The sequence below is a fragment of the Aristolochia californica genome, unplaced genomic scaffold (assembly GCF_029961685.1).
Source record: "Aristolochia californica isolate CCGP_79_NKW_82.1479 unplaced genomic scaffold, dmAriCali1.0.hap1 SCAF_4, whole genome shotgun sequence".
In the NCBI taxonomy this organism is placed as follows: Eukaryota; Viridiplantae; Streptophyta; class Magnoliopsida; order Piperales; family Aristolochiaceae; genus Aristolochia; species Aristolochia californica.
The window spans coordinates 39,705,272-39,715,667 of NW_027182103.1; the positions used below are offsets into that span (position 1 = coordinate 39,705,272).

At 34.8% G+C, this 10,396-nt stretch overlaps 1 protein-coding gene across 1 annotated transcript; it reads left to right on the forward strand.

The window, feature by feature from the left end:
- Positions 1 to 4,815: 4,815 nt before the first annotated feature.
- Positions 4,816 to 5,827, forward strand: LOC137961953 (cytochrome B5-like). The gene is made up of 3 exons (XM_068808608.1): positions 4,816 to 4,945; positions 5,064 to 5,130; positions 5,452 to 5,827. The coding sequence occupies exons 1-3, from the start codon at positions 4,862 to 4,864 to the stop codon at positions 5,721 to 5,723; spliced, it is 423 nt and encodes a 140-aa protein (XP_068664709.1). The 5' UTR covers positions 4,816 to 4,861; the 3' UTR covers positions 5,724 to 5,827.
- Positions 5,828 to 10,396: the final 4,569 nt, after the last annotated feature.

A 10,396-nucleotide genomic window follows, 5' to 3' on the forward strand; every position in this document is an offset into this window, starting at 1 on the left:
TCGTGGGTTTCAACCACTCGATTCAGTTCAAATTTGATAACACTAATAAATATAAATAGTTATTTTAGTTAAAAAATTAATATATAAATTCATCTATGATAATTATTTATATTCTTACACTTACATATGTAGAAATTCAAAATAAAAATCTATCTTTATTGATAGTATACATTCTTCTAACTGATCTATTACCTACTTATAAGTCTTATTACTTAGGCCTATACTAGTTGATATTTGTCCTCAAAACATGATATATAGCATGATGTATACATATGTACCATAAAAAATGTTAAATTCATGTTGTCAAGTGCTATGAGCCGAATGCTTTGCCAAAATGTCGGCCACCTAATTACCCTATAAAGTTGGTCTCAAGATCTTTACTTATACAATTTTGATTATAACAAACAATTTAAGACTAATGGTGTATTCTAAAAGAATTTATGAACAACTAACTAGTTTGAAATGAAGAAGCATCAACTATATTCGATGCTCGAAGAAAGAGACATTTTCGAAAAAAAACTCTCTACCAATAATTAAAATTGAAAAGGAAAGGTTGAATAGAGCTGAGGAGCAAAAGCACCAATATGGAAAATAATGGTAAAACAAAATTGCATGTTTAGATGATGTTTTATCAACAAAAAAGCCTCAAAGAAAAAGAATTGTTCGAACAAAATAAAATTCTTGTACACAAGCTTACTAACAATAGTTCTAGCAATTTATCAACAAAAATCCCTCAAAGAAAAAGAATTGTTCGAACAAAATAAAATTCGTGTACACAAGCTTACTAACAATAGTTCTAGCAATAAAAGAAACATTTGAATAAGGTGAAGTATTTTAATAATGCTCTCAAAGACAAAATCCCTTACTATAAAAGGAATATTCAACAATAGCCCACGATATAAGCTTGTTGCAGAACAAAGAGGTTTGAACAAATGGTGCCCACCACATTTGGAAAGAAACTTTTGAAGTTCGAAGCCTAATAACCAAGATAGATCTCCAAAATTTATAAGTGACTTATCTATGTGTTTAACAACTCAAAGAGAAAAATGTTAATTTTTCTATGACTTTTAACCAAGTTTGCATTTGAGTTTTGCTATTGGACAAAAAATTCATTTATGCACTTAAACAGTTCAATTTTTTAATGTTAAGAATTCTTCAATTATAGTAGTTTTTCACCCAAAAACCAAGTGGGACTCTCTAGCCAAAACATCTACAAGTACACCTAAGCATCCATATGAGTTAGGATTTATGTTTTTTGAAGAATCAAGCCCCAAGGACAAGCCGCTAAGTATCTTTTTACCTTTAATTTGAAATCCATGTTCACTCTGTTTTATCTTTGCTATAAGCATTGTACACTTTGGAATCATTCTAGCAAAAGCATTTGATAGACTATATAAAATACTCGTTGTTAGGTTGAATTTAAAAAGTTCAAGTTTCTACAAGCATTATGAAGTAAAGACAAGTGTAATTGATTCTATGTATTCTATCTATTATAAATAGATACCCAATATACTCAATTTACACACTATTAACCAATTATTTTTCCCTTCAAATTCCAACATGGTATCAAAGCAAGGTTTATGAGTTGACATGGTCAGCCCACAAAGACAATGAAATTATTCTCTTTGGGTTGCTTAGAATTTGTTAAATCTTAATATTCCATTAGTGTTACTTTGTGAAACCGAAGTGAGAAGAAGCGAAGTGAGGTGAGGTGGAGAGTAGGTTGTTTAGTGAAAAGTTTGAGAGGAGAAGAAGAAGGGAGGGGAGGAACTCGAGGTGAAGGAAGAGAGGAGGGATGATTTGGGGTTCGATGTACTCAACCGAATCCTCCCCCTCATCTTTTATAATAATTACTTGAAAAGAACAAAATACATCATACCCTTGACCCTAATGGCTGAAAAGAAAGACCAAATAGATTAAACTAAATTACAAGTATACCACTAATCTTTTGACCTTCTAACAGTCTTCCTCAAGTTGGTGGTGTAAAATATATCATACACTCCCAACTTGGAGCATATAGTGGTTAAATTTTTTGAATCAATAGGCTTCGTGAACATGTCAACAACTTGTTCTTGAGACGTGACATGTTCAAGGCTCACAATACCAACTTGCAACTTTTTTTTTCAAAATGGTTGATTGATGGTAGAATCGATTATAAGACAATAGGAAATCCAAAATATATCCATTGGGAAGCGATTAATAAAGAGGTATGATCAATCAACCTTCTCGTGCAACTTTTTGAACAATAGTCTAATACAGTGGCTAATTTCACTAAGAAACTTATAAATAAGGACACAAACTTGTGCCTGAGCAAGCAATGAGCATATTTGCATAAAAAAACTTTGAAGAAATATTTGTGTTTAAAATTCTAATTGTACCCTTGCATGAGAAAATGCCCAATTTTTTCAAAATTTTAATTTCTTTGCATATTTTATTTTTTATTTTGACATTGCTAATTCCACCAAACTCCACATATTCCATTCTACGTGCTTAAAGATTGGAAGGTTGGATCTCACTAAGAGAAGACTATCTTTCCAAAAAGAAGGTGTAAGTTTTATTTTCTCTTTCATGTCACTTCTATATTTTTCTAGTGTTTATTTGGTGAACAGGTAGTTTGCAAGTATATTTGAAAAATGGCAATTTAATTATCCTTTGTTGACTAAACAACTTCCATTCACTGAAGAATTTTAATTTTTGGGTTTCAGTGCTCTTGAAAGATGGCATGGACAATTACCTTTTTTTATCAGGTTCTACGATTGTCATTTTGTAGCTATTTAAGCTACCAATTGGTCATTACTTTGATGAACAACCTTTTGAACTTATCTACAATATTTGGGACTAGAAGCTAAAATTGAAAGTTTATACATCTTGGTTTTGTCAAGAATTCAAAATTCAGATACTCAAGTGAAACCAACTGCTTTTTATTTTCTTTATATCTTTTTTGAATGAGGAAACAATTTTTGTTGTTCTAATTATTCACACTCATCAAATATTTCTTGTGTAGGTGATATGATATGCATCTGGTTTGCTTTTATGTAGTTGATTAGTTTATCAAACGACTCCATGTTAAATTTTTTGCCTCATTATTTTTACAATATGATGAAGATCAAAAGCTCACTTTCAGACTTAAGACTGTAGGAAAGCTGATGAAGAAGTGGAAATGCCACTAGGCAACATACCAGTGACCACTAGTATCCGATGAGGTGGTCAGTTCTTATCATCATCCATCTTTTTTATTTGAATTTTCTTCTCTATATGGTTTTATTATTTAATGATTTTTAGCATAACAAACAAAATGGAAGTATAGAAATTCTAATCTTTTGCTTCTGCTTATGTCCCTGGATTTCATAATTTTTTATTTGGCAAGCCTTTGGGGAAAACATGATGATACATTTGTTTCTCAAAGTATTTATTTTGTTGTGTTTCTTTTTGGATAAAAAAATTCCACTGGACCTTCTTTTATTAGATGGAGAATTAATGTTCGCCCACTATTTTATGTGAAAAATAATGTCATAACTTCCCATAATATTATAGCTGGTTTAAGCTACTAAGAAGTTGTTAACTAGTTTAAGCTGGAATCTTGCATGCAAGTTCTAAACTGCATGAAGCATGGTGAGCTTAATGTGGAACCTCTATGGGTTTGGATTTGACCTATTCTTATTTGTTACTTATTTCTTGCGTAGGTGTACAAGTTCGAAATATTATCGAAGATGAAGGTTCAAAGGTCCATGTCCTTTTGATACGTATTAGAAGTCAAGGGCATTTTAGTAATTTTATAGGTAATTAATTTAGTAACAATAAAGTTAAGGTTGCTCATGTGTATTTTTGGTATGGTCAAAGTTGAAAATTTTCTTTTGTTGTATGCCCTTTTATATGTTGATGTATAAGTTCACTTATGAAGGGCATTTTTGTCCAATTACACTCCATCCACTTAGTGAATCATCCCCTAATTTATAAAAGAATAAAGGGTTGATCTTTGACCCCTAACAAGCAAACATCTTCTTCTTCTATCTCCTTCTTACTTCTTTTGTTCTCTCTTTTTTTTTTTCAATTTTCCAATTTATTTCCGTTTTAGAGTAAGATGTGAATGTGGGTTTGGCACAATTTGTGTTCCCCAAGTTATTTGTTTGTTGTGGGTTCCATTAGGTGGGAGTCTATATTTGAAACTCTATTAGGAGTTTGTGCCTACATTTCAGACCCGTTCAGTTTAGACATTACTAAGAAAAAAGTTCACATTAAAAGAAATTAATCGATTATAAAATTGAAAAATAGACTTCCTAAGTAGCTAGTCATTTTTTGATAAAATTTTGTTAAACCTTATAACCCATTAACATTTTATTAATATTTTTCAATGTGAGAATTTTTTTACTTAACAATATGGTTTGAGTTAGCTGATTAATGCACTAGATGTGCTTCATAGTTGCATATCTAATCTGATTTTCTTTGCCAGAATGATGTTTTAAATGAATTGAAGATTACTTTGTAGCATCATGTATTATGCACATTACTTTGTTGGAAAGATTTGTAGCATTTAGTGTAGGAATCCATCTCCCTTTTCTTCTTCTTCTTTTTCCATCTCCATGCGTTGCATTCGACAAAACATTGTTAATGGCAAAAGCCAGAGTGTCGTAATAAATAAGCAAAATCTTCTTGAACGCTTCGGATTTCCTTTCCATTTTACGCCTTGACGTTGCGGCCACATCACCAATTCACTGCTGTACCTACAGATTCGGAAGAAGATCAACCAATTAGGCACGACTTTGGAAAGCAAGGGTTGGCGCCAGGTGCGTGTCACAGACGAGAATAAAAGGCCGCCTTCGACAAATAATATACATTTTTCCTGGATCGCCTCTCCTCTGCAATGGAAGAACTCAAGACTTTCTCAGCTTCTGAGGTCTCCCTTCACACCTCTAAGAATGACTGCTGGCTGATCATTGGAGGCAAGGTAAGAAAATCGAGACGGATACTCAAAAGGTCTTTGTAATTTTTGCTCTTCCAAGCGATCAACAACTACATGTCTTCTTCCTTTCGGTTTCAATTGGAATATCTGTTTCATTGTGTAGGTTTACGATGTTACCAACTTTTTGGAAGATCATCCAGGAGGCGACGATGTTCTAGTGGAGGCATCGGGTACAAATTCTCTGTATATTTCATTTCTTTTTTTGCGATAATCAGTCGGTCCCTTTGCAAGCTTAATAACCTGCAAAAAAAAAAAAAAAAAAAATGAATCGACATAGCCATCGGAGGATGTTTACAGATTGATCAACGAATGAAAGAGAAACACGCTAGTTCGATTGAATCGTTTACCTTCAGAAAAAAAAGTCAGGGAGTTCCTGAGGTGCAAGAAATTGGGCGAACCGAATGTTCTGGTTTTCCGAAATTGTCTCGGTAGTCTTAAACTAGAACTAAGTGGTAGAGGGTGCTAATTTTTCTGTGTGTCCAAATTGATAGGGAAAGGAGACGCTACTGAAGCTTTCGAGGAAGTTGGCCATAGTTCCACAGCCATCAGCATGATGACTAGTTATCTAATCGGGATCGTAGATGGATCTAGTTCAGGCAAAGTGGCCAAAGCCGAGGAAGAAGAAGTCTTTGTCCCAGCTAAGACGGTAGAAGCACAGAGAGCACCTTCGTTCTTCTCGAATTTGTTACAGCTGCTTGTACCTTTACTCGTCACTGGATTGGCTTTGGGAGCTTGGTATGTCCTCAACAAGGGTTCATCCTGAAGGGAAGTTTTGGTGAACGGTCACAGACTCACATGTAGCTTGTTGTGAGAGAGATGTACTGAAGGTAATTAATTTTATAATAAAGTGCTGCTGACATATGATTTCCTATAGCTCTGAACTTTGGTAGTATGCATTTCGATATTACAGCCGAAAGTAAATTATTAAGATAATTTTAATTAAGTTTTAAATTAAAAATAAGATAAAAAATTAAAAAATATTAAATTAAAAAATATACCTAAGCGAACTTGGTTACTTTTATAATGTCTAGACAATATCTAAATTATCACTCTTAAATTAGTAATTTAATATACTATTAAAAGTCATGAATATAACAAATAAATAAATAGGGTATTTTATTAACAAAATAAGAGATTTTTTAATCAAAATTAATACAATAATTAAAAAGTAAAATAAAAATAATAATTTAATTAATTATAAAACATAGAATATTTAAACATAAATGTTTTACTCTAGATGCTTGATCAAATTCTTAATTTTACTATATCTTTAATTATCACTTTTAAATTAGTAATTTAATATAATATTAAAAGTCATGGACATAATAAATAAATTAAATATTTTATTAATAAAATAATATGAGCATTTTCCATTAAAATATAATTAAATTAGTTTAATCTCAACGTGGAGCATTGAATGAAACAAGAGGAGTTGTGTGCAGACTGTAATGGAATGTATGTAAATTAGATTAGCATAATTGTAGGAAACTAATTGTTTCTATTAATCTGTGATTCTGTACCTTAATTTTAGGATCTAAATTGGACCTAAAATAAACATGTAATGTCTTATAAGTCGCATCCTAAACGGAAAAGAATACATCGGAAAAAATTCTTTGAAATCCTTTGGTTTTACATGGTATCAAAATAGGAGAATTCTCTTCTCCTTCTCGTCGCCAAAAAAAAATTATCATCAAAGGAAGCCGACGAACTCTTTTTTTTTTTCCTCTGTGACTGCTGATGGTCACATAGCTGAAACCTCATCACCAAGGAATGCTAACGACTGCTGACGACCGCACCACCGGCCCCACTACCGCAGTCGATCACTACTATCGCCGAAGGAAGCTGACGAACTGTTTTTTTCTCTACGACTGCTGACGGTCCCGTAGCCCAAACCTCGTCGCCGATGATCACCCCGTTATCGCTGCAGACACCGCCGTCGCCGAAGGAAGTCGAAAGGTGAATTTTTTTTTAACTTAGGAACTATTGTTCCTTTATTTCTTTGCCGACCGAACCAATCCAGACCGGCGGGTCAACTCAGTGGATCTGAACCACACCCGAACCGAACCACAATTGGACCAGAACCGAACCTGATTAGAGTTGGACCAGACTAGACCGAACCGAACCGGACCGATCAAACAAGACCGGACCAAATTTCCAGACCGGACAAAGTTGTGATTGGGATTATTCTAGATAACCCAATGACGGAAATTGAAGGCCACCACTACAGGCACCTCAACCGAACTTATCCCATCACCACAGATTATCGTCCACCAAGACAATTTTGCATTTCCAACTGGAATCATCCTTGATGAGACCAATTATTCATTATGGTCCCAACTCATGGAGATGCAAATTGGCACTCACAACAAAGTTGGATATCTCACCGGCGAAACGAGAAAACTAGTATGTGGGATCCCAATCTTGGAACATGGATTACTGAAAATCAAAGGGTCAAAAGTTGGCTTATTGACTCCATGAGTCCATTGATAATACAACGATTTATTCGCCTCTCCACTGCCAAGGAGATATGGGAAGCAGTATCAAAAACATTCTATGATGGATCAGATGAAACCTATATATTTGAGCTAAACCAGATATCTTTCTTTACCAAACAAAATGTAGACCATTATCCACGTATTACAATGAACTGGTTACTATTTTCCTAGAGATTGATCATAGAACTACATCTCAGGAAGGAACAATCGAAGGGCTAATCCAGTTGCACTCTACAATGGCTAGGCTTCGAGTTCATATTTTTCTCAGTGGGCTTAACTCTGAGTTTGATCAAGTTTGTTGAGAAATCTTGCGAAGAGACCCCAAATTTGATTTGGAGAGTACATACGCATATGTCAGACGAAAATATCAACAGAGACAGAAAATGGGGAGCTATTGTCCAATCTTAGAGAACTCAACTATGTTGGTCAACCAAAACCGACAAGGATCATCAAGCAGTCAAAACACTCAATCCTCTGGAAAAGGTAACAACCGGGTATGCACTCACTGCGGAGAAAAAGGACATTCACAACAACGGTGTTATGAGATTATTGGTTATCCAGAGTGGGGGGATTTCTCCACAAAAAAAAAAAACCCGGAAAAAAGATTGATGGGAAAGCTATGGTGACATCCATGAAATATAATCAACAGCTACCTACGACAAATGTTGTCCATCCAGGTATTCTCGATAAAACATCAGTATTCTCTGTGAATTCTAAGAATAGAACTTGGATTATTGATACAGGTGCATCCGATCACATGACAATGGATCTCAGTCAGTTACAATCTATCCTACCTTCTCCACAATCTGTTATTTCAACAGCCAATGGTAATACCTCTTCTATTACTGGAGAAGGATCTATTATATTATCTAATAATATTACATTAGAAATTGTCCTTGTGGTTCCATCTCTTGAATATAATCTTTGGCTGGTTAGCCAAATTACTTCCACTCTTGCTTGTACTGTAACCTTCTGGCCCTCATTTTGTGTCTTTCAGGATATTCTAACCCGGACGATTCCTGGTTATGGTGTTAGATGGTGTAAACTCTACTATTTGGAGTTGACAGAGAATAGGGTATCGAAAATCAATCGGACAAATCAAGCTAGTAGTGAAGATAATGCTCAAACAATTATATGGTTATGGCACCGACGATGAGGCCATCTTTCCTTTCGTTATCTTAAGAAATTGTGACCACAACTTTTTTTTAGGTTTGAATGATTTGAGTTTTCATTGTGACACCTTTGAATTGGCTTAGAGCCACCGTATCGCTTATTTACCGAGTTTGAATAAAAGTTTCGAACCTTTTGTAAGTTATTCATTCCAATGTTTGAGGTCCAACCAAGGTTTCCTCTATTTCTAGAGCTCATTACTTTGTGAGATTTACTGATGAATGCACTCGAATACCTTGGGTATCTCTGCTTATAAAAAAGAGTGATGTGTGTCTAGCATTTCAGAAATTCCACACAATGATACATACGCAATACCAAAAGCAGATTCGTGTTTTGCAATCTGACAATGGTACTGAGTTTGTCAATGCTTCTCTCGAGAATTTTCTGACCAATCATGGAATTCGTCATCAGACCTGTTGCACCTATACTCCCCAACAAAATAGATTGGCAGAAAGGAAGAATAAACAATTTTTGGAAGTAGTACGTGCTTCTCTCTTTGGCATGAACATTCCTCGTTTTTATTGGGGCAAAGTTATCAAATCTGTTGCTTGCCTCATCAAACGAACACCTTCTAGAATACTAGATTTTCAAACTCCTCAACACAAGTTGCAATCCCTGATTTCAATTCCCCATCTTCCGAACCTTGAACCCCAGATTTTTAGGTGTACCACATATGTTTTTTATCCCAAAAATCTTGCGAAATAAACTTGATCCATGTGTCAAGCGATGTGTATTTGGTGGTTACTCTAAATTTCAAAAAAGATATTGGTGCTATGATCCACACACCCAAAAGCTCCATGTGACTCTAGATGTCTCCTTCCATGAATCAGTACCTTATTATTCAGGGGGAGTCTCTTGGAAATCTCTTCAGGGGGAGAGTTGAAGTGAAGAGAATGTTCAACAAGAAAATAGCGGATGTGTTGAGTTTATTGAGTTAGATGCGATGAATGAATTTTTCAAGTGTCATGATGTGCAACAAGACTGTGATTCAGTAATTTTTCCTAAAGAATCCTCAGAGTTGCCCCCGTCTGCACCAACAACTGAAGAATCAACCCAGAATGTTCCTCCTCAGGTAAATATGAATTTGTGTTTGATGAGTCTAATGAAACATGTCTTCCTACAGAAAATATACCCCCTAGATATCCACAAAGATTGAATAGGGGAGTTCCAAAAAAATAGTATGAACCAGATCTTGAAGCCAAGACCAAATACTCATTCAACAACTATGTGTCCTCCCATAGGTTGATTAAATCGTATGCATTTATTGTTGATCAATTATCCAGGGTTTCTATTCCTAGTAATGTGCAGGATGCATTAGCTAATCCAAAATGGAAAAAGGCGATGAACAAAGAGATGGAAACTCTACATAAGAATGCCACTTGGGAACTTGTTCCCCAACCTAAAGGAGTAAAGACAATTGGATGTTGATGGGTGTTCACATTGAAACACAAACCAGATGGAAGTATTAACAGATATAAAGTTCGGCTAGTTGCAAAAGGATATACGCAAAGGAATGGGATAGACTATCAGGATACTTTTGCACCAGTACTTAAGATCAATACAATTCGCATTCATATATCTATAGCAGCGAATCGAGACTGGCCTCTGCAACAATTTGACGTTAAAAATGTCTTCCTCAATGGAGACTTAGAAGAAGAAGTCTACATGGAGCTATCACCCAGAGTTAAAAGTGGTTCTTTGGGTCAAGATGAAGTTTGTAAATTAAAGAAGTCATTGTACGGGCTGAAACAATCACCTAGAACATGGTTTG

What these genes read in the sequence shown, in the direction of transcription:
- LOC137961953 (XM_068808608.1), top strand. Translation starts at nt 4,862, where the DNA reads ATGGAAGAACTCAAGACTTTCTCAGCTTCTGAGGTCTCCCTTCACACC. An exon ending in GGCTGATCATTGGAGGCAAG is followed by an intron (nt 4,946 to 5,063) that starts GTAAGAAAATCG and finishes TTCATTGTGTAG; the next exon opens with GTTTACGATGTTACCAACTT. An exon ending in TGTTCTAGTGGAGGCATCGG is followed by an intron (nt 5,131 to 5,451) that starts GTACAAATTCTC and finishes CCAAATTGATAG; the next exon opens with GGAAAGGAGACGCTACTGAA.